The sequence below is a fragment of the Bacillus rossius genome, chromosome 1 (assembly GCF_032445375.1).
Source record: "Bacillus rossius redtenbacheri isolate Brsri chromosome 1, Brsri_v3, whole genome shotgun sequence".
Lineage (NCBI taxonomy): Eukaryota > Metazoa > Arthropoda > Insecta > Phasmatodea > Bacillidae > Bacillus > Bacillus rossius.
In genome coordinates this window covers 24,647,654-24,672,041 of record NC_086330.1, presented here as the reverse complement: position 1 = coordinate 24,672,041, position 24,388 = coordinate 24,647,654, and the positions used below count along the sequence as shown (strand labels likewise).

The window sequence follows — 24,388 nt, the reverse complement described above, 5'->3', positions numbered from 1 at the left end:
GCCGGCTGCACGCACGAAAAAGGATGACTCATTCATTGTCCCATTACGCTTTGTCCCGTCATGCTCATTGTACGCTTGCGCCTCATCTATCTCTCTTCCACTCGATTGGAACAACCATCAAATTGACTTTTTCGAGGTACATTAAACTTAAACACTCCAAATCGTTTCCTACTTTTCCTATCATCGTCCTAATCCGTAACAGAATAACACAGATTGGAAGAAGTTAAATAGCAAACATGTATAATCTCTTCGTTAAAGTAATAAACATATTTGAATTAATGAGTGCAAATAAAAGTAAATTTATCAATTAAATTGTAGATTTCATTTCACTCCTTTGTATCCATACAAAATAGTGATAATTCAATAAAAATGATTAATTTTATTCATAAAAGTATGCAATCATTTCATTAATGTTTTGTTATGACGTCACGTTAAACTATCGTCCGTAAACCGACTTTACAGACAACCTGGAACTAGTCACGTAAACAATCATGATTTTGATTCTTTATTCTTTGATTCTTGATTTACAATTCAAAGTGTTTTGATGATCAAAGTTTACATAATATGCTGTTTAAAAAAAAAAAGGCATCATTAAAGAAATAATAACTGTTTAATAGAGATGATGTAGTTTCCTAAGGTTTTGACTCCCTGATTATAATGATTATTCATTCCTGAAAAAAAAGGTATTTTCCTGATATACTCAGTTCTAGCAAAACACATATATCATCTTCGTTATGTAGTTCACTTATTACGCCACTCACAGAAAATTTGCTTCTGGAAGTCTTGCTACAAAAGGAAAGTACGAAAATGGAAGCAGATGTATTAGCAGTTTTAAAAATTGCTGAAGGGTAGTGCAAGTGAAATAAATTGTAAATGGTGACATTGCTGAGATCTTGTTCTTGTAATGGAGAATAGGCTAGGTAGGAACTTACGAGGCCTTGTGTTTTTTTATGTCGGAGTTGCTGTCCTGGGTTTAGGTTTTGGAGCCAACCTGTGAGTTCTCATGCTATTTTTCCTTGTATGTTTCAGTTGAGGTTACATATATCAATTGTGAATATGCACTAAATATTTTATGGCTGCTTAAGGCTCTCTCATACTCCATGTTGATTTTTTCCATTATTTTCACAATCATTTTTAAGGGCTATTTCTGAAATTTTAATGCAATACCTCCATTGCATTATTTGTTCTGCTCAAATATGTTCAGAAGCTATTCCCGTATATAATATAATGGGTGTAAATAGTTATTAATATCATCACTCGCATGAATTTTTACACCCATGATATTACACTAAGTAAATATCTGTTTAATATTTGTGGCAGAACAATAAAAGCAAAAGTGGGTAATGAGTTAAAATTTTAGAAATAGCCCTTAAAATAAAGTAATGGCAAAAAAAGGAAACATGGCGTGCAAGACTGAGCCTTAAGTGGAACAAAGCCAATGGTTAATTTTCACTTCAATATTTTTCCAGGTGCCTGTTGGTCATCCATCAGAAATTGATGAAATTTTTGATGATATTTCTTACAACAAAGGAGCTTCAGTAATACGCATGTTGCACAAGTATATTGGAGATAAGGTAAGAAGTAAATGATTGAAAATAATCTTATCATGCAGCGAATCTTTCTTTCTTTCTTTCTTCAACTGTCCTTCCTTGCTAAACCAATTTTGAAATTTCATAAAGAGTTTTTACTGAATGCCGATTTGGTACTGTTTTTGTGGCGGGAAGATGCATGGTGAGTTGCCAGAAAGCAGAACTTAGGCGGGCTTTCAGTGGTACAGGGATATGTTTTCCTAGGCCACAGCGTCCAAATATGAAACCGTATTTGTGCTTTTACCATGTTGTTTTAACTTTGTCTCGACTTCTGGTTTGAGACCTCATTTGCAAAAATATGGATGTGCCTGACACTTTTGGAATGCCTTGTGACCATCACTAGGGACAGTTAACAGCTGAAAGCCTGTGTGCTGATTATGAACACCCTTGGACACACGTATGTTCCACGCACTACCGAAACACTTGCGAAATTTTGATGTTTACGAACCAACTTGTGGAGTGTTTTTTTCTTATGACCACCCAGATAATCTAATTTTTTTTTGTTTTAAGCTTTCGGAGATTTATTTGATTTGTTTTGTAATCAATCAAATTAAAAAAATGCAATGTCATTATCTGTCTATATTGTTGCATACTGTTTGCATTGCCGTAGCAAACATAAAAACATAGATTACCAAAATAATAATGATGTGCCGTTGTAATCGTTTTAGTAATGGGATTGGCCGATATTCCCAATTTTCTGGTTCTCTGACTTAATCATACAAACACGCATGCACACGTAATGTAACGTAGCACCGGTGCAATAGATATACATATCATCTGACATTTGTGTTTGTAGTAATCCTCGTGATCTTTGTTGTGTCTTTTATTGCAAAATGATAGGCCTGTGCAAATATTCAAAATTTCTTTTACCAAAACAAATAATTGATTATTTTTTTATTTATTTATATATTTGTTTCATGCCCACCAACAGTCAAGGACATGTTTGGTGGGCACAGTACATACAACAAAGACAAATAAGGACAAATGAGGTCACTGCAGGCACGTAGACACATCACCCACGTAGGCACCAAGAGCAGGCAGCTCTAGCTGAATGGAAGGACATCAACAGGCAGACACTTCTGTAATTGGCCAGCATACATAAGTAGTGATAAGTAGTGCGTGCCACGTATCTGCAGTGACCATGACAGACATTAACAGACACAAACACAGGACATTAAACAAACACAGTGACAAGACTTAAAACAAATACCTAAATACAATTCATATTTATGTATTCACTTTCATATACTTTCACTACAAAATAACAAACATTTGTGTGCGTTGGTGTTTATTCACTTTTGTACAATTAAAATATGTAAATTTCAGTATAAATATGTACATTAATGGGCCTGATATAATTACCCAGAGTTTATTTCAACATGTACTCAGTGAACAGCAGAAATGTTTAAGTTCAGGGGGGGGGGGGGGGGGGGGGGGACATTATGTAATCTTCTGGAAAGTTTTGTGATTGGTTGGAAGCACGGTAAGTAAACAGTTTGCAACCACTGCCAAAAAGAATTCCCTAAAAATTTGAAGGCTTTCTTCTTTTAAGGTTGTATTTGATGTTAGTATTTACCATTAGTGTGAAACGAGTACATGTTTGTTAAATATGATTTTAAAAATGTCATTTAAAAAAAAATATATGTCCTCCAATTCAAAATAATTCAAATTCAGTATTCTTATCAAAGAAACTTTTGATATATTTATTCAAATTCTATAACTACACAGGTCTACAAAATGAATGTTCATTATTAGCTACTGTGGTACTATTCTGCAAGAGTGGCATTAGTTTTGCATTAGTGCCTAGCGCTGGGCTTGAAAATGTGTGCAAAGTCTTTTGCTGCAGCATGTCAGTTGGCTAGAATGTTGCTAAAAAAATATCTCGAAATCAGTGAGGAAATTATGAGTTCACAATTCTCAAGTTTTAAAAATAATTTTTTATGAATGAATTTGTAGTGAACTATTTTTTTTTTTTTCTATTTTGGAATTGTTTAAGGTTAGGAAAAGTTAATTGCTTTTAAAGCTATAGAAATTAATAAAGATTGTAAGGAAACCATTAGTCTGCTAAAATAACATGGTTCGTACAAAATATATGAACTTTATAATAGAGTAAAATAGCATTTTGTATAAAGGCAGTCTTGACTATTGCATATTTAGTATCAAATCAAGGGTTTAAATTATCATAATAAATCAGGCTGATTGTAGGTACATTATTTAACTTAGTTAAAACATTGTAATGAAAAAAATGTATTTTTCTAATTGTATATGTAAGTTGTGACACTAACATATTGTTTAGACAAGTTGGTATTACATATACCCAACTTGTATTTATAAACTAAATCTAAAAATAAAAAAAATATTATTTTGACATGTGGAGCTATAATTTATTTTAATTTTTCTTCCAATTTTTGTTTTATTTTTTATACACACCTAATAGACCTTCATTTTTGAATGGTGGTTCGAGTGAGGTGTTTTGTTATTTATTGTTGTTATTGATGTGTGAACATCTTAGATATTGGAAACAGCATTTGGTAAGAGTAATTTCTTGAATGAATTGAAAATGTGGTAACATGGTGCTGCCATCTGTGGAAGTCTCAAAAATCTCTGAAAGATGGCGGACATGTGTAATTGTTCTATATATATTTACTTTCCGAACACGGGGGTTTGCTAAGCATACTGGTATGCCAAACTAAACTTTTATCATTTAAGGTCATAAAATGAAATAATACAACTTAAAAAGTACGCATTACAATTATGACAATCTGGGCTAATTATGAAATAATATAGAGAAACCAATAGACTGAACTATTTAATAAAATTATGGAATTTAGACCAAAATAATGAATGCTGTTTTCTTCCATTTAAAACTGTTTTATAATGTACTAATAATTCCAATAAAATATGAAAACTTTTATGCGCTTACTGAGTCTTGAACCCCCTCCGTTCTGCAACTATCGTCCTTGCTCATCATTTATGCAAAACGTTAAGTAGACATTATTTATTCTTAATATAATGATTTGTTGTTGGGACCTTCAATAATATTTAACTTCTTTCAGAATATTTTCACTTATGTACAATTACGATTAGCACATAAATTCATTTAACACACATTTCCAAAATCACCTACTAATGAAATATATATGTGAGTTCATGTCCGTTATCTTGACAAGACTAGCGTCAGGATGTTGTGCCTTGCAGACACAGCTAATGCCAAGAGGTTTTACTGAGTTATTGTCCAGGCAGTGATTTTTTCAAGGATTGACTTGAAAAGTGCATGGATGTGTGCGCAGGACTTCCGGAAAGGCATGAACTTGTACCTGACGCGCCACCAGTACCGCAACACGTTCACAGAGGACCTGTGGGCAGCGCTGGAGGAGGCTAGCCAGAAGCCGGTGGGTGCCGTCATGTCGACGTGGACAAAACAAATGGGCTTCCCTGTCGTTAAAGTGAGCAGTCGGCAGGACGGGGCAGACCGCAGGCTAACAATCGTACAGGAGAAGTTCTGTGCCGATGGCAAAGCAGATGGTCAGTTGTGCTATGTACTATGTGGTATGACCATCGCTTATGTTACGAACGTGTACAGGCGTTCCATAAATCAACGTCAAGCCGAGAACAGTTGATAAGCTAATCAATCGCGGTTCTGAATCAAAAATAAATTCAAAAAGTGTCTAGTTTTCGCATTATAGGCATTTTTTCAGAATTTTCAAGTCCCCACCCTGCACATATCACTAGATACTGCGACTAAACTGTTTTGCTGCATTAAAATAAATAACCGTACTAATGATAACAATCCAAAATCAAATCAGATGTGCTATACTTAGGTGGGAAGGGGGGAATTATATGGAAGACTTGAGCACCAACATAAATATTTCTTTGCTAACATAACAAGTTATTTGCTTTAATTAGCCATCTTTTCAAATAACTGGTATAAGTGTGCTAAGTAATTTTATTAACAAAACGACTACCGTAGTCAATTCACCCAATTAAAAATATTTTCCGGCATAAATCTTCCAAATAATATTTTCCTAAAAGTATACCATGTTTGATTTTATTTTGAATTCTTATCAATTGTATGGTTATTTAGGCTTGCATAGCATAAATTTTTAGCACAGTATTTAATAATGTGGTGCGGGGTGGGGATTTAAAAACTTATTAAAAAAGCCTATAACTCGAAAACTAAGACACCTTTTGAAATTTTGTTTTTTGAATCAGAACCGCAATTTACTGGCCTATCAGCTGTTCTTGGCTAGACGTTGAGTTATGGGACGTCATGTATATTTATTTTTAATGTTACACTTTGAAACTGTTGGTCACTATCATCACCTGTGGGAGGTTAAAGCACAGGTAGTTTGGTGTTTACATATTACACTTAAGTTAATTAAGGAGTGAACTAATTACAGTGAAAGGTCTGTAATCTGGCATGTTCAGAACCATGGCCGTCCAAGATAAGCGTTTAGTGAACAATAATACTTGTAGTTTTAATGGGGAATAACAAATGTAAAATGTTAAACAGGAAATACTGTAGTACTGTTCTAAAATAGCAGGCAATAACGGAAAACTTTTGAGTGAATAACAGCGCCGGTAGCACATAATGTGATTTGGTGGGCAATGTCAACAGCCGGAATCTACCCAAAAAAAATCAGAACTTGAGCGGTTCGATTGGTGGTGGAGTTGGTGAGGGTGGGGGTGGGATGGTAAAAGGTTGGAGGGCAGGGGTGTTAAGACCTTTCACAGTAATTTGGGAAATTACTTAACATATTTTAAGAAATACATCTACTGGCACAGTTTAGAAGGAAATGGCAAAGAAGCTAGTTTTTTATTTCTCCTTACTAAATGTTTGGTGATTGATTGTTTTCTGTAAAGCAGCAAAGTAAGAAATTGAATCATAAGTTAATTTAATGACTACTCTAGTAAAAATTCTATAATAGTGTAATGTTTAGGTATCTGGAGCAGTATTCTAACTTTGAAAACCAGGTCTAAACATAGAAACGTAACTTAGTAATGGTCCAGACAGACCATATCTGAATCCCTGATATTTCATACTTAGAATTGCTTCCATACAGTGAGTAGAACATGTTTAGCTGTGAGATTAGTTGTGTGTTATGTTCCAAAAGTATGTTAGCAATATATTAGTAAGGCTTTGTTTTTAATTTTTGCTGATAACGTCCCACATGGTGGTGGGAGTGAGGTGTTTTGTTATTTATTGTTGTTATTGATGTGTGAACATCTTAGCTATCAGAAACAGCATTTGGTAGGAGTAATTTCGTGAATGGATTGAAAATGTGTAAACATGGTGCTGCCATCTGTGGAAGTCTCAGAAATCTCTGAAAGATGGCGGACCTGTGTAATTGTTCTATATATATTTACTTTCCAAGCACTGGGGGTTTGCTAAGCATACTGGTATGCCAAACTAAACTTAATAATAGTCAGGGACCAGAAAGTTACTTTTAAAAAGTAACTCAGTTACAGTTACAAATACTCCATTGGAAATGTAACCCTGTTACAACTACAAGTTACACTACTGAAAATAAACCAGTTACAGTTACAGTTCTGAGAAAAGTAACTGTAAGTTACTTTAACAGTTACTTTGTGAAAAATGTGATACGTAATATTGTTATAATTAAAAGCTAATAAAACATATTGTGTTTAGTAAATATATATGTTTATTTAAACTGAAAAAATTTAAATAGGTCTTAAATTACATTGAGTAATTAGTTCACACTACAAAATTGTTCGCAGCACCACACAACAAGCACTTCACAATAAGGTTATTTTTATCACTCGACCGAACTTCGAAAAAATTAGAATATGAAGGCCACAGCAACGAAAATTCTGGACTGCTTTCTCAGCTTCTCGCTTCATTAGATTCTGGCATTACATTCGCGCATGTGCACAGGTAGGTTAATTAATTAAACAGCACAGCAGTAAACCCGCATGTCGCAAATATTAAATAAATGACAATCAAAATACCAGCGCATGCTTGCCAACAGTAGTTTTACAAGTACAATACAATACCATCGCAAATAATATGCTTGTCGGGATTTTCGTTCTGGGATTGAAAAAATCAACAAATCGTTGTTCGTTCAATAAGAAATACATTTAAAAAATGTAACGTAAGAAGTAACGACAATTATCGTTACTTTAAGGCACAAAAATGTAATTCAGTTACAGTTACTGAAAACTTAATATATTGGGTTACCACGATCGTTACCATAAAAAGTAACTGTTACAAATAACGTCGTTACTAGTAGCGCGTTACTTCCAGTCTCTGATAATAGTTAATAGTACAACTATCTTTTAATACTTTGTATCATTTAAGGTCATGAAAAGAAATAATCACAACTTAAAAAATATGCATTACAATTTTGACAATCCTTAGTTAACAGTGCAATGTAGAGATAGCACAGCATTGGTCATACTGTAGACACACAAGAAATTGTCAGCTTACATTGTCAACACCATGTTTAATACATGGATTTCGTGATTAAATTTTTACTGTTAAATCTTAAACGTTAATTAGCTCAATATGGTTAAGATTTGTTTGTAGGATGTATTTTCAATCTGCTTTCTATCATTTAGGCAAAAACAAATAGTTACATATACTTAGTGTTATGATATGTGTTTTAAAATGTTTCAGGTTAATTTTGTTTAATGTTTCTATTAAACTGAAAATTTTAGTTTGGAAAATACTTAAAAGATAGCTCATGTTCGGAATTCTTTAGTGAACTAAAAAAATGTAAAATAACTTTGATACCATTTTTTGTTCCAACACAATTTACCTGGCTAATAATTAGAGACAAGATTTTATCATTTTAGTTAGGGTCATTTTAATTTTTAAAACAGGAGTTTTCAGTGTTATTGTTTTTAATTTTTTATGAATTCTATTTATTCATAAAGATAGCATACTATTGAACACATAGGAGACACAAATGTTTTATGATACTTATTTTACCAAAACAGTGTCATTTTAACTGATAGATGATACATTCAGAAAAATAAAAATAACTCTGCAAGTACGTGTTTGAAAAATTTACAAATGTAATGTAAAAAATTGGTTGTCTGTAATGTCGGTTTATAGATGATAGTTTAACGTGACAATGTCATAACAAAACATTGATGAAATGATTGCATTCTTTGTAAATAAAATTGAATCATTTTTATTTTAATAATAAAAGAATAAATACTTAAAAAATTATACTAGTAATCAGATTTTTAAAATGCAAGAATAATTAACCTTTATTGCCGAAATTGTTTTTGTAATAAGCAATGAAAACCACATTAACTTTTCACTTGACTTTATAAACAGTCGAATGGAAGAGAGATAGATGCGGCGCAAGCGTACAATGAGCGTAACGGGACACAGCGTAACGGGACACAGCGTAACGGAACAATGTGTGTAATGGGACAGCGTAACTGGACTATTTTTCGTGTGTGCAGCCGGCGTTCATAGATTTATTAGACGTCCGTCAAAATGAGTTGATAATAACAGTTGTAAAAAAAAAGAGTAAAACAAATTTTTAAAATCTACTAAGTACATATGTTTTTATAAGATAAAACTTCTTGCTGAATACATTACATTCAATGAATTTAATATATTAAACATTAGGTTTTTGCGATTTCAGTTAATTTTGATTAAAAATGTTGATTAATTTGACAGTAGTTGAATTTCAGTGCTTTATGGCGTATTAACTTACATTTTGGTGTTATATGGTGTAATGACTAGAGACCTGCAAAATTTGCGGATTCATTGACCTCTAGGATAGACTCCACAGTCCTTTAAATACTCGCGGAAATGACACCTGTTCATTGGCTACTCACGTGTGAGACATCTCAACTAGGCTGTCCGTAATTCGGCACTTTCTTAGTTTAGTGTTTCCCATTGGCTCACAGTTCCCCGGATAAAATGTGGGCCAATCGCAGAAGTGGTACGAAGGTATAGTTGTTTTGATGCTAGCCTATCGCGAAATGAATCCGCGAATTTTGCATGTCTCTAGTAATGACATGCTTTTTCATTTTATCACAATTCACCATAAATCTTGTCTGTACTTAAATGTATTCAGGATAGTTTCACTACCATAAAATTTACTTTGGCACACCTAATACGCATAGTAAATTCCCCCATGTTCACGAAACATGCATAGGTTCATGTTGCCATATGTGGGTCCGCCATCTTCTCGACTTTGGTTCGTGGCTATAGAATTTTTTGCTGTGGGAATTTCAACATGTTAACTTCCGTTGTTTAATGCACACTTATTTAAAATGCAAGCAATGATAATTCCTGTCTAAGGGGAAATGTTACAGGTTCAGAGTTTACTAGGCATTTACATGCGATGCTTTTGGTACTCCTGTTGTTCGGCTAGCCTTGAGAAATCAATACGACCATCTTGTTAAGCCATTATTTTCAAGAATTCCACATTAAATTTCGAGTTTGAGTTTCGTATTATAAGTTTATTTGCAAAATGAGAACATATGAATTTGCTGGTTACCAAGTTAGATGTTTACACATCACTCGCTCGCAATTTTTTTTTTTTTTTTTAGTAAATAACCATTTGTGCTTGGCACCAATTAATATTTGGTCATTTAAAGTTTTTTTTTTTAAATTCCTAGCTGTGCCTGCTACTTTCATGTGAAATTTGGGATCATTTGTTGGTATACTTGGTGAGCTAATATGTACCTAATGCCACATTGCAAAATGACGAATAAGTAGTCACTTAATACTAAAAGAGCTTCTTTATGTATGCTAAATTAAAGATAAAAGTAGATAACCTTTAACTATTATTAAGACACTAAACAAAAAAATTTATTTATTTATTCATTCATTCATTCATTCATTCATTCATTCATTTAACCATTGATCCATCTATCCATCCATCACTTGTTTAGTAAATGTAGTAAATTTTAGTAGAAAAAAAAACTAAATGTCAAATTAATGCAAATCAAATTCCTGTTCACAAATAATTTCAGTTTAAAACTTAAAATCAGTAAAATTATAAATAATACAAAATCATAAACAAATATAAAGAAATATTTAAAGAATCACCATTATTTCAGTAATGAAAGGTTTTGAATGCAAATACAACACACAAATAGTGTTTTGTTATGTGTGTTTGGTTAGCTTTGTGTAATTTATCTTGTGTATCTTTACCTGCATTGTAGTGCTTGGTGTGCTGAATAAATCTTTGTGATAGCAAACATTTCCTGGAATATTTTTTATGAACTTTAAGTTACAAAAGAAATCTCAACTTTTTAAATACGTAACATACTGAAATTAAAATCCTGATACAATAATATGTGTTAATAGTATTATAAATACAATACCATTTAAAAAAAAGATATTTTACATTAAGTTAGCCTAGCTTGGTAGATTTTTGATAGTTTTTAATTTGGGTATATTGTCTAAATTCATTTGAAGTACATTTAAATATATGTTGAATAATATTTTGAGATTAAAAAACATAAAATTAAATTTTGAAAATTTCACATACCCCATTGTTTACATAATTAGGTTGGGTATAAACATTCCTAAGAGGCTCTAACAACTTTTCTGAGTTAAAATATAATTTAATTAATGTAGAATTTATATATTTAAATTCTAATAAGATTAAAAAAAAGTTTTATATTATCAGAAAGATTATTTAACTTGTTAATGTAATTCCCGACTGTTGTTTACTAAATTTGTGTGTGCCATAATTTTCCACTAGTGTATCCTAGTATATGCGAGGTAAACTAGCCTTGAAAGACTGGCTTTTCTCTCTAGAGATGCTGCTGATATATGGGATGGCTTGATAAAAAATGTTGGCTGAACACTCGAAGATAAATGCACAATTAAGGAAGCGAATAAACAGTTATTAAAGAAAGAGCTGGTCCAAACCACGCCAGGTCTAACAGCGGGTTGAACTCTCTCCACTTTGGATCTGGTGGGTTTGAACTTATTCCGCTTTGGTCCTGACGGCAAGTTGAATGTTTTTCGCTTCTTTCTATACAGCGGGAAGAACCTGAAGGGCCGCCCAACAACCTTCTCTTTCATTCCTATAGTGAGGGACACAAGTCAGCATCTAGACACACAACTTCTAGTCTTTTCCTTCTAACCGTAGGGGAGTGGAGAGTCTTGATGAGGTTTCTAAGACACCCCTACACCGCACCCCCTTGTACATGACTTCTTAAGATGAATTGGAATCCAGACTACCTCTCTCAGTAGGGTGGTGTATGCTCATGATGGCAAAAGCAGGCATACTTTTCTCTGTGTTAGCGAACCAGAGGCGAGTTTGGTTGGCAGTTTATGTATTTGGTTCTCAAACAAACTGAGTCGAGCTGTCAGCTGTGCCTTTTGTCCATTAGCCTGTAGTGCCAACTATTCTAAAACAGTTGTGGATATGTGGCACTCATCAGGCTGGAAGCCACCTAATCTCTGCATGGTGTCTGGGGTGTTAGGCAGTCCTCCAAGAGAAGCTGGCCTGGTCCAGAAGTGAAGACATCTGACTTTAGTTGTGGCGTTGGTGGTGGGCTTTAACGCCATCCGACCACGCCCAATAAATTGCGCAAGGGCTCTATAAATCCTGAGTGCTAGGTCGCCACGACACCTAACTTTTCCTTGCTGCCAACTAACTTCTGCTAAGATACCAAGATATAACTATACAGTGGTTTCGAAAACATCAGCCAATTTTTTTTTCACAAAATCTTGTACAGAAATGACTGAATCCAAGAAACTGGAAGGGTATTTAAATTGTAATAAGTTAACACTAACACTGCTATTGTACCAATTTTGCTGTTTAGGTGCAGTTTGATACTTTAATGTTAAAATTAAATCTAAAATTAGAACTTCTCACAAAAGAATTTAAATTTTTATCGCTGGTTCCTAAACATTAAGAAATTTTTTTTAGAGGCCTGATAGCCAGTGTGCTCTAGCCAAAGTGACACGTTAACTGTACATATAGATAACATAGGCCTAGTCAAATAAAGATGTGTTAGTGTTAGAATATCTCGAATTTTTTATCCTTCAAATGCATTTTTTTTTTTTTTCATTTTCTTCCCTTGAGTATTAATTTATTTGAAAATTTGAGCAGCCCACCCCATATTTAATTTTTCCGTACTGACTCGTGTGGGAATGCTGAGCGGGAGGCGTGAACGTGCTGCTCCAGTAATGCTACGTTGCAGGCAAGGAACAGCTGTGGATGGTGCCGGTCACATTCAGCACGTCCCGGGACCCCGAGGCGGTGGTCCACCAGACGGTCCTGGACGTCAGGTCGGCCGACGTGTGCCTGAGCGACGTGGCGGCCAGCGACTGGGTGAAGGTGAACCCGGGCACCGTCGGCTACTACCGCACGCAGTACCCCCCGGACATGCTGGCCCAGTTCGTGCCCGCCATAGCGGACCGCAGCCTCCCCCCGCTGGACCGGCTGGGGCTGCTCGACGACCTGTTCGCCATGGTCCAGGCCGGCCACACGCCCACCGTCGAGGCGCTCAAGCTCATGCAGGCGTTCGCCGGCGAGACCAACTACACGGTGTGGTCCAGCATCAGCAACTGCCTGTCCAAGATATCCCTGCTGCTGTCCCACACGGACTTCGACGACCTGTTCAAGGTGTACGGCCGGAGGCTCGTGGCCAATGTCGGTCGGCGTCTCGGCTGGGACCCCAGCGAGAAGGAGAGTGAGTTGCCTGCGTATCGGTACAATTACAGCTTGGCAGAACTTTTGGAGTCTACGACTGATGGTCATTATTTTCATCAATTGTACAAAAATTCATTATGATAAGTGGGCAACAGTTGTTGAGTGGTCAGATCACATGTCTTCTACTAGGGCAATAGGACTATCTCAATTCGATTCCCATCGCAGGAAGGAAATGTGAAAAGTGTTGCAGTGAGCTGCTGAGTTTCTTGTCAATGCTCCGTTGTCATTTTATCACCCTTTGTTGTTTTTAATGACCTCAGTGTCGATGACGTGAACACAGATACATCTGTTCCAACCATCAATGTATTAAGACAAGCAGTTTATTTGAACGCCTTCTTGATTAAAAAATGCCTAGCAAAGATTTCAAACCTGTTCAGATTCGTCGTAGCATTTCTCAGGTGACGAGTGTGTTCTTGTGTTGGCAGGCCACCTGGACACACTTCTGCGTGCGCTGACAATCGACAGATTGTGCGTGTTTGAAGACGAAGCGATGATAACCGAGGCCCACAGGAGGTTCAGTGCTCATCTCTCCGGGAAGATGTTGTTGCCTGCAGATTTGCGCTTTGCTGTGTACAAAGCTGTTCTGGCTAAAGGAAACGAGGATACGTACACTACTATGCTCAGGGTATAAATCACCAATTTTTATTTTTGTTAGTTTTTTAATGTTCACTTCTGATAGTGTGTTAGCCCACTTTGTTACTTGCATTTGGGTTAGTTTAGTTCGTATGTATTGAAGTATATCCCTTCTCTTTAAGCCTACTAACTAATGGTGCACCGATGCGGATACCGATGAATCGTAATCGGCGATTATGGGTACTTACCGATTAATCGTAATCGGCGATTATGGGTACTTACCGATTAATCGTAATCGGCGATTATCTTAATGATTACTTAGCCGATTATTTACGTCCCGGCGTAATTAAGTAGGTTTTTACCATGTAATATTTTGTCACACATTTTAGGACGAAATACGGTAATATTTGTATATATTAAAAAATTCATCTAACTCCGTCATATCAAGATTACAGATATTTCGTTAAGTTTAATAAATCTCATTGCCTCGAACAATAAAAAATACATTTTTGCTACACATTTATTTACGTTTCGTCTTTTGTTCTGTCTTTTGTTTAGTGGCCTTGTACATTACCTATAGCCAGATACGTAAAATAGATGGCACGCAATCAAAATACCACAAGCAGTTGCAGTGGATTCTATGAGAATCGATCTTTTCGAGTCGCGGTTCAAAATCATGGTCCCGATACCTTTCATAGTTTATCACTGCGTTTTACAAACTCGTTATGGGCGTCTTTGGTAACATTATCCATTGTTGTGTTATTTGTATGTGACGTGAAAAGTGAAAAAGTATTTATAATTTTATACATTCAGTCAACATTAATAAAATCACATGTGCTAGAATTGGTTTTGTCATTTTTATATAATTATAGTGAGATGGCGACTAGGGAGAAAAAAAGTGTAGTGTGGAAACATTTTTCTATAAACTCAAGTGAACAAAATATAGCAACATGTTTACATTGTTAAACGGTAATTTATCGATGTAACCTTATGTGATAGTCGATAATAATGCTAGTTTTCCGCAACAAAAACTTACCCATTGTAAATTACAATTATTAGACTGTAGTTCAAGTTGTTTACAATAACAAATATAAATAGAAGTTAATTTAATTTACACTTTGCAATGACTTAATAGTGTATTTTATATATCTTTATACTGTTATTATAACTGTATTCTCAATTTTACCTAATCTTGTTATGAAATTCACATGGGAATGAAAAATTTTGTGTGCATTATTACACTTCAAAAAATTTGTTCATTATAATCGTTAACTGAATCGGTATCTGCCGATTATTGCTCTCATAATCGGTAATCGAATCGGTAATCGGTAAAGTCATATCGGTGCACCACTACTAACATAAAAATAAGAAATTTTAACACTTTCTAAATTTTATTTGTGAAGAAGGTAACAATATTTAAAGCAGCAATTATGTGAATATTTTGGTTATTTTTTTATTTGAATTGTAAACAAATTTGTTTGATAATTTGAGATTTTTCATAGAGATGGGTGGGATCACAGTTTTTCAGGAGAAACCTGGAATGTATCTTTCCAGAAACATCAGACAGTACATAACTTTTTACCATTTCCCAATTTTACTGCGGTAGTATACGTGTCCATGTGCCAATATGGTTAACTATTTCCTAAGAAAACACAGCCTATTTAAATTAGTTGATAAAACACCATTATCAGTAGTTTAAATTCTAAACTATAAACAGTGGCATAAAAAAATTCAAAGCATTTGAAACATACAAGAAATATTCATAAGTTAACTAACTTATGTTAAATGGTAGCAGAACGAATTGCATCCATGATTGAAACACAAGACTATTTGACATATTAAACATGTTGAAAATATTATTTGTTTGTTCCCTATGAAGTACCAGTATCTGAAAAAAAAAAATACAAACTTGTCTAAGACTATGCACAACATCAACAAAACAACACAGGAACTGTTTTGCTGTGGAGATGATGCATAGACTGTATTTGAAACAGTGTTTCAGTCTTTAGGTACAATTTATGTGCATGCAGAGTTGTTTCATTTCTTGCAACTTGTGCTATGATTGGCTGATTTTTGCAATTGGTTCTTAAGATTGTATGTGATTGGTTGTGGGTGGAGGTAGTGAGGTTGGCAGTTAGTCATGGTGTGATTGTGGTACCGGATGGCTTGAAAAATAATATACTTAATGTAGTTTAAAAGCAAATTTTGCAGCTGCAATCCAGGGGGTGCCAATTTATAAACATTTTTGGACATTTCATCTAGAATTCGTTGACTGCAGTCGTCGGTGTTAAGCCCATAACGAGGCAAACGTGAGTCTTTTGTCATCGTCCAAGTACATAAGTTCTTGGCTTGTACCATGGTTCATGTGAAATCATGGGGTTTAATAACCGTAGTAAATATAAATAACCTTTTCATCGGACATTTCGAGGAACAGTGTTGTGGTTGGATGATGGCGAACGTTGTGCTTATGTGAATTTTCGGTAAAGGATAATAAAAAGCAGTAAAAGTCAGTCTTTCTTCTCGAGAGACTTTATTTTCATCATGAATCATTTAGAGCAACGTTTTTAAAAATTTGAACAGTATTTTTGAACCCAACAAATTCTTTTAGTGTTTTTACGTATGTGCAATTCAGACCAAGTTTGAGCTAGCTGGGATGTCTGGGTTGTAACAAGCTATAATTTTCAGAATTATGAATATTTGGTAAACTTGTCAATACATATCTAAAAATTTGAAAAATTAATTTTTGATTAGAAATTATTTTAGTGTCTTGTCAATTAATAAAAAAATTTCAAGCTAAGTTGGGTGCCTAGCAAATGTTTGTTTAATTTATAGAAATTTGTAACAGTGGGGTAAATTGTATTATTATCTAATGGAGGAAAAAAAAACTAAACATTTAAGTTATCAATTTGAATTCTCTCTTGTCAAGTGTTTTATATCTAGCCAGTTGTTTAGAAAACCTTGAAAATAAGCTACCTAATATTACTTCGAGAATAGCATACTTTTGTGTGTGTGTTTTTTTTAATTATTTAGAAAATTTAATAGCTTCTTTGTAAAATTTATACAACATAATTGTTAATTAAAAATTATTGGTTTGGGGCTCAATGCTTTTTCTTTGTAGGCATAAAAATTGAAAGAGCTGGATATTATTTTTATTTTTATCTAAAACATATACTTTTTAATACTCACAAAATCTGATATTAATTATTAATAATTATATTTTCAAGTTGTCCTAGTACTTGCTGCTGGCATGGTAGATTATTTTGTGATCAATGTATGTAATGTTGAGTAATATAAATCATTGGCCTTTTTTGCTTCATATTCCTATGACATCTTGCGGTCTCCCATAATTTACACTGAAGGAGAATTGAGTTACTAACTTCAGCATCATTTATTTTTCATTGTGACAAAAAGTAATTCTTCTGTGATACTATTTTCTTTTGCAATACAGATTCTACCTTCTACTACACAAGAAATTCCAAACTACAATGGGAAAAATATTAATTCATGTTACACAATTCTTCTCAGGAAACATTATTATTGTTATTTAAAGATTTGTACTTTTAGTGTGTTTTGTTAAATCTTCACTCTTATATAAATTTTTTCAGCTGTATCGAGAGGCTGATCTTCATGAAGAAAAAGATAGGATATCACGAGCGTTAGGTGCCATCAAAGATGTTTCTTTGTTGAAGAAAGTACTACAGTTTGCAATGTCCGTAAGTTGCAAATATGGTTTATTTACATAGTGGTATTATTGATTTATGCATATAGTGTGTTTTTACTATCATACTATCTTACTACTTGTGTACTGTAATTAGGCTTGTCTCTTGTAGCAGCATAGATTTGTGACTGAGCGTGTTAGAGTAAAAGTAAACATTCACATGGATTCAAAACCCAAACCAGCTAAACTTTTTTTTCTTCCAAGATTTCCCAAACTCCAGGAAAAAAACTGGAATTTTTTCTACCATAAGTCTTGTCTTGTTTAATTTATTCATATATGATGACATAGACAAGATAAGAAACGGAAGTGAGAAAAGCAAGTAGGTTCGACACAGATTTTTCCTTTTCCTGGAAGCTTATCACCTGCCAATTTTATTATTAGTTCTTTGAATGGACAGTAGGCCTGTGCGAATATAAAGTTTTTTGGTTTGAATCAAACACGAATATCAAATTATTCTCGAATACGAATTAATAGTAAGAATTAAAGTCCTACTAAAACTTTTTTTCAAATATAACAAATACATATTGAAAGAAAAAGAAATGTGTATTGTAGTGGCTTCTGGGAAATTAGATAAATAATATTCAAGTGAAAGGTTAGTTAGGTCAAGTTAGTTACAATTACTATAGGTAAAATTTTGTTGAAATATTCAAATTTTGAAAGAAAAATAGTATAAGTTATTTTTCAATGGGGGGAAAAAAAACCAGTACACAGAAAATATGTAGGCAAATGCGGTGTTTGTGTGTGAAGATACTTCAAGAAGGTGGGTTTAAAATGATTGTATAGTGAGCAGTTTAAATCTATATTTAAATATGATGTGTATCTTTTTTTTTTTTTAATAAAACTTATGTGTTTATATTTTTCACTATATGAAAATAAATATTTATATTAACATTTATGGATTAAATTTTTTGACTTGTTTTAACTTAAGTGTAAAAACACAGTAGCTGCTTAGAATGTTCCTCTCTTTTTCTGTAGTGTGTGTGTACTTGGTAAAAGAGGTGAAGTTTTTCCCCCTCTTAGTGTGACCTTTTTATTTTGGGCCAGGGTGTGACAAGATAATTGCCTGATCTGTCACTGCGCCAGAAGTGTGAGTGTGGACCTGTATCCAGTCGTCGTTAAATGTATATTATCCACCAGAAAAGTGTTGTAGTTGGTTGTTAGTGCTTTAGGAGTCATTGCTGTGAGTATGCGACCAAATGTTTCCCACAATATCTATAAAATATTTTTCTCTTCGACACCCCATTCTGAAAGAAACTAATCATAGAGCGGGTATGCCATGTTTCTACCCTCTGATACAAAAAAATTCCACATAAATAACCCTAAAATATTAGGAAAATCTTGTGGAAATTCTGTTCCCTCGCAAAGAGAGAAAATCTTCTATGGTCTCGGAATTTTTCCAGGCTTTCGAGATCCCGCACAGCCGTATTCGTTAACGACTGAATATTAGTTTTTTCGAATTGTTAGTATTCTAAATCGAATTGAATAATAAACAATTCATTTTGATATTCAAAAATCTGAATGTTCGCACAGGCCTAATAGGCAGCCATGGTAATACTAGTGAAGGCTCCTGTTGCTCTGCTCGAGGAATTGTACATATTTCATCAGTCTGTCAGAATTTATCTCTTGTTTTCATATTATTTGTTTGTGTGTGTATTAATTTTTTTTTGCATGTTGCAGGACGAAGTTCGATCCCAAGACACTGTGTTTGTGATAATTTCTGTGGCAATGAGCAAGCTGGGCAGACGGCTCGCCTGGGAGTTCGTCAAGGAACATTGGGAGGAACTCATGAACAGATACCAGGTAAAACAGCATCCTCTACGGGAACTGTTCTTCTCACGACTGGTCACTTAATGTGTAACATTGGCCAAATTAATAGTATCTGAATGATTTAAATAATATTAATATCACAATTGTGATTTAAAACCAAACAATGTGTGCATTTTTTTTTAAAAGTAAACAGTACTATGCCAAATGATAAGTCTCTTGGATGTAGATAATTTGATACAATTAGCTTATTTTTTATTTTCTTCACTATTATTGCCAAAAATACATGACTTTTATTTCTTCACTTCTTAACTTAGCTGTAACAAAAAAATAGGATTGAATAGATATCTGTTTTTAACTAGTGCAGTGCTATTTTTTTTTTGTTATAGCTTCATCTGCTATCACAAATTCTATGCATTCCTATAAACAAAAATTAAATCTTATTAAAATATGTTATTTTTTAACACACAGTGTATGTTTTAGAGAAATTAATGTACCTAAATAAAAAACCAAAAATAAATCAGACATTCCATTTAAAAATGTGGCATCAGTAGCTTCTAGCTTCTATGGTGTAAGTGGGCGCGCGTGAATGTGCCGGCAGCAGTGGTGGCATCATGGCTTGCATCATGAGTTCATATGACGTACCCCTCCCTCTCCTGGTTTATGTTCAAGGCTATAGCTCATCCCTCCCAGACACACAAACCATCTTTTCATTAACATTCTAATATTTCCTCCCCTCCATTCATGTGAGAAACTGTCCTTTTCTCACCCCTTCCCTTCCGGCGTGTGACAATACCAGAAGACCACACAGTGTTGTATAGACTCTTCCTGTGTCGCTGACCCATCAACTGTGCTATGTACCGTGCAGCTTGCCCCAACAGCCATAGGTAGGGCCCCCTGAAAGTGGTAAATAAAATTTTCAGATTTCGTCATTAAAAATTAGCAAAAGCAGTGTTAAAATTCACTTAAAAACACAAAAGCGGTGCTAAAATTCACTTAAAAACACAAAAGGGGTGCTAAAAACTTGAAGAAAAAAAATGTGTGTGTGTGTTACTGTAAATATATCTGAAATTATTTAATTTAAATAATTTTTCTTGAACCTACTCATTACTGAATACCCTAAACAAATAGGTTACATATATTTATATGACAAACTTATGATTTAGACACTGATTATTAGTTCGTTCCCATAAACTAATCTGGAAAACTATTAATCCCTTTAACAAAATCAGGGACGCATCACAACGCCGAAATGCCAAATTGACCACAACGACCTCAGCTAGAAAACTGCTGTGTACCACAACGCCGAAATACACTAACGCCGAAAAATGTCATTGCAGGGTTGCCACTAAGGTTTGGTTAGGTTAGACTAGGTTAGGTAAGGTTAGGTTAGGTTTGATTGTGGTATTTCGGCATTAAGGTACATTTAAGAAACACACAAATTCATTCAGTTGTTATTTCGGCGTTGTGGTCAATTTTGTCATTCGGCGTTATGGTATTTCGGCTTTGTGGTCAATTTTGACATTCGGCGTCATGGTATTTCCGCGTTGTGGTAACGAGAACGACCCTACAAAATCTATAAAACACTGTTGACCAAGAGCAACTAATCATCATCGTCACACCATTTGATAATGAATGTTTGTTTACATTTTTCCGCTTTTTGGAGCGATTTAAAATGCTTGTGCCTGGTTCGCCCGATAATCTGCTTGATACTACGACGCTGTTCCAACTATATGCCAGCGCCCCCGGCTGACAAGATATGGCCACTCACTTAAGGCTGTTCCAAACACCGTTCGCCCAATCATCTGCTTGCTTTTGTATTTATCCGGTGTCACTGTTCCAAGCTGACGTCAGTGCCCTGAGCGGTGTGCGTAGGATTTAAAACTTCGCCTGTTTGTCTTATCTATCCAAACATTATGCCGGAAAGGAAAATAAACGCCATAGTTTTGCGTATTTTTACAGTATATTTTTGGTTTTAACATTATAACGTGAGCGTGTGTAAGCTTTTGTTTGCTTTAGTGCATTTATGATTAATGTTCAGTGGCGGCCATGTTGCGGTGTTTGTTTACCAATGACGAGACAAGTCTTTTACCCAATATTTAAATTTAGCGTAAAAACACTGCGATTTCGCGTTTTAATACAAAATTTCGTGTAAAAACTCTGTATTATGGCGATTTCGCGTAAACACCGTATTTAACGGTGATTTCGCGTTTATCGTCGTTTAATCGCGATCGCGAAAAGAACAGGCCCCTAGCCATAGGTAATTTTCCATATTCAAAAATTTTTTTTTTACTATCATTTACAATCAATTATCTGCATTCCAATTTACACACATGCTTTACCCGGGACTCGAACCCAGAACCCCTCACATTGTAAACCAGTGTGCATGCAACTACGCTATGGAGGTCAGCTGTGTCAAGATTATTGAGTAAAAACTTATAAAAAGTCCAAGAATTATGTTTGTGGGTTTTGTTGAACATCTTGTTCAAATTTAAAATGACTTTGAAATTAAGACAGTTTTTTCAGGAAAATGTTACTAATTTTGAGTCCAAGATTGTTCCGACCTTGCAGATTCTATTTACATTGACTTGGCAGACATTTCTTGCCGTATGTAAAAAAAAATTTGATATCTCACCCAGGCTGTTCTGAATAACTGTGTGCTTAAAGCCGAGGCCACACAGAAAGATATGCTATGTTTGCAATGTTCGCTGGCCAGACGGAATAGTCTAGTTAGCGATGTCGGAGAGACGCATGCTGTGGGATTCGAGTGATGATTCCAACAATGATAATATTCTGCTGGATCTGGCAGTATGTAGACGTAAAATGAAATAGGTTCATGAATTTAATCTAAAAACAAAAGAATTTCTTCATCTTATGAAGCTGTTTCTTGTGAGGACCAAACCAAATTTATGGATTATTTCAGAATAAATTCAACTAGGTTTGGTAGCGTTCCATTGAAATCAAATCCCAGGTATTGATTTCCCTGCATATCCTGCCTTCTATATTCTTCCATCAATTTATTCCATAAACATATTTTTGTAATCTTTCAATTAAATTTTCAGTCTACTTATCTATTTAAAGCATAATATTAAGAGAAATCAAACTTCATAAAAGGCTAACACAAAAGTAAAGTAAAGTACAGTTCCGCTCGAGAACAGATGTTTTTTTGTTATCTGTGTATGCGTAGTCATTATGTCTAGAAAAAAAAAGCCGCGAACCAAACACCCGGCGACATCACCAGGATGGCCAGCATAGCGAACACAGCTTGGTGTGGCCAGTGACACCTGAGATGCTGCTAGCTATATTTTACTCGGGTAGTGAACATCGCAAACTTAGCAAGCATAGCGCCCTGTGTGGCCATAGCTTAAGAGGTGTATTGCAGTCTGTCAGCATCAAAAATGTTTTTAATCAGTTTTATATTGAAATTTATTTGCAGCAACTCACTCTTTGTTTCTTTTATCCCTCTTACTAATTTGTTAGTTTGATGTGAACTTGCAGTCCTATCTTCTGCTAATGGCTTTCAGTATGCTGGTTGCAGTTTCACTTAGGTCAACGTGCTCCATTATTTTCCTTTCTACCAAACTTGTGGTTTTCCATGAGATTTATTTTCTGTATATATTTCATATCCTACCATTTTTCTCTGTATCATCTCTCTATTTGCCGGATGTTAATAGCATCACCTCATTTTAACTCTTCTACCACCTCAACCAACTAGTCCGGTACAGTCCTTTACCGATACATATTCTTTAATCTATCTTTCTAGAATATAATTTTCTGATGTCAAATTTAATATTGGAACTTATTTTATATATATTATATATTGAACAATTGTTTACTAATTAAATTTACCTGGACTTTATAAAGACATTGCTTTTAAAAGTTTTAACAGTTTTAACTATTCTTAAGATCAGAATCTTGAATTTGTTTCTTAAAAGAACATCTTGAATTTTAATCATATTTTCAAGTCTGGGATAAAATAATATATGAGCATAAAAAAACTAAAATAAAAAGTACATTTAAATTTTTAAAATTAAATATTTTTTTTTGTCACAAAAGTTTTCTGCAGTGCCAAACAAACATGACAGCACTGTAGCCAGTAGCAAACACAAACATTTATTCGATAGAACCTGTTTGGGTAAATAATGCAGTCTTTGTCAACTACCCATGCCAAGATACGTAATATGGTGAATTACGATAAAAACAAAGTAACACTGCAATGCATGTCAATAAAACATATAAAACTGAAACCCAAGTTAATAGACCATCAAAATGAAACTAAAAACATCAGTTAGAAATTTTACAAAAATTAAATCTTGTGTTATGGTAAAATCGTTGAATGATTTTATTTAGCATGATTTTTGTGTTGAAATGTATGAGGTAAAAATCAAAATGTTTCATCTTGTATCTCTTATTAGTGACATTTTTTTTTGCATTGATGAAGTTGGCGTATTCTTAAAACACAAAAATTTTCATACATAGTTATTTTCCTGAGTAGTTTTGTTCTAGACATGCGTATTTCTAATGAATTTTTTTGTGTAAGTGCATCATATATGTCAAAATGATAGTATTTTGGTTGAAATAAGTATGTACCAAGTACAATTCAGTGAATAGTATTTTGGTTGAAATAAGTATGTACCAAGCACAATTCAGTGAATAGTATTTTGGTTGAAATAAGTATGTACCAAGCACAATTCAGTGAATAGTATTTTGGTTGAAATAAGTATGTACCAAGCACAATTCAGTGAATAGTATTTTGGTTGAAATAAGTAGGTACCAAGTACGATTCAGTGAATAGTATTTTGGTTGAAATAAGTAGGTACCAAGTACGATTCAGTGAATAGTATTTTGGTTGAAATAAGTAGGTACCAAGTACGATTCAGTGAATAGTATTTTGGTTGAAATAAGTAGGTACCAAGTACAATTCAGTGAATAGTATTTTGGTTGTAATAAGTAGGTTCCAAGTACAATTCAGTGAATAGTATTTTGGTTGAAATAAGTAGGTTCCAAGTACAATTCAGTGAATAGTATTTTGTTTGAAATAAGTAGGTACCAAGTAAAATTCAGTGAATAGTATTTTG

At 34.2% G+C, this 24,388-nt stretch overlaps 2 protein-coding genes across 4 annotated transcripts in view; one reads left to right on the top strand and one right to left on the bottom strand.

Moving 5' to 3' along the window:
• LOC134533288 (puromycin-sensitive aminopeptidase) overlaps positions 1–24,388 on the top strand; it is a 72,747-nt gene that overhangs the window by 16,709 nt on the left and 31,650 nt on the right. For all 3 annotated transcript variants that reach the window (XM_063370757.1, XM_063370767.1, XM_063370748.1), the window contains exons 7-12: positions 1,470–1,574; positions 4,880–5,114; positions 12,744–13,235; positions 13,681–13,880; positions 17,434–17,541; positions 19,224–19,346. In XM_063370757.1, coding sequence (XP_063226827.1) covers positions 1,470–1,574; positions 4,880–5,114; positions 12,744–13,235; positions 13,681–13,880; positions 17,434–17,541; positions 19,224–19,346 — 1,263 coding nt within the window. The remainder of the gene's footprint in view (positions 1–1,469; positions 1,575–4,879; positions 5,115–12,743; positions 13,236–13,680; positions 13,881–17,433; positions 17,542–19,223; positions 19,347–24,388) is intronic.
• Positions 19,812–24,388, bottom strand: part of LOC134533324 (protein 60A-like) — a 53,433-nt gene continuing 48,856 nt past the window's right edge. Inside the window, exon 7 of the mRNA XM_063370831.1 lies at positions 19,812–20,207. Within this exon, the coding sequence (XP_063226901.1) occupies positions 20,024–20,207 (184 nt within the window). The 3' untranslated portion in view covers positions 19,812–20,023. The remainder of the gene's footprint in view (positions 20,208–24,388) is intronic.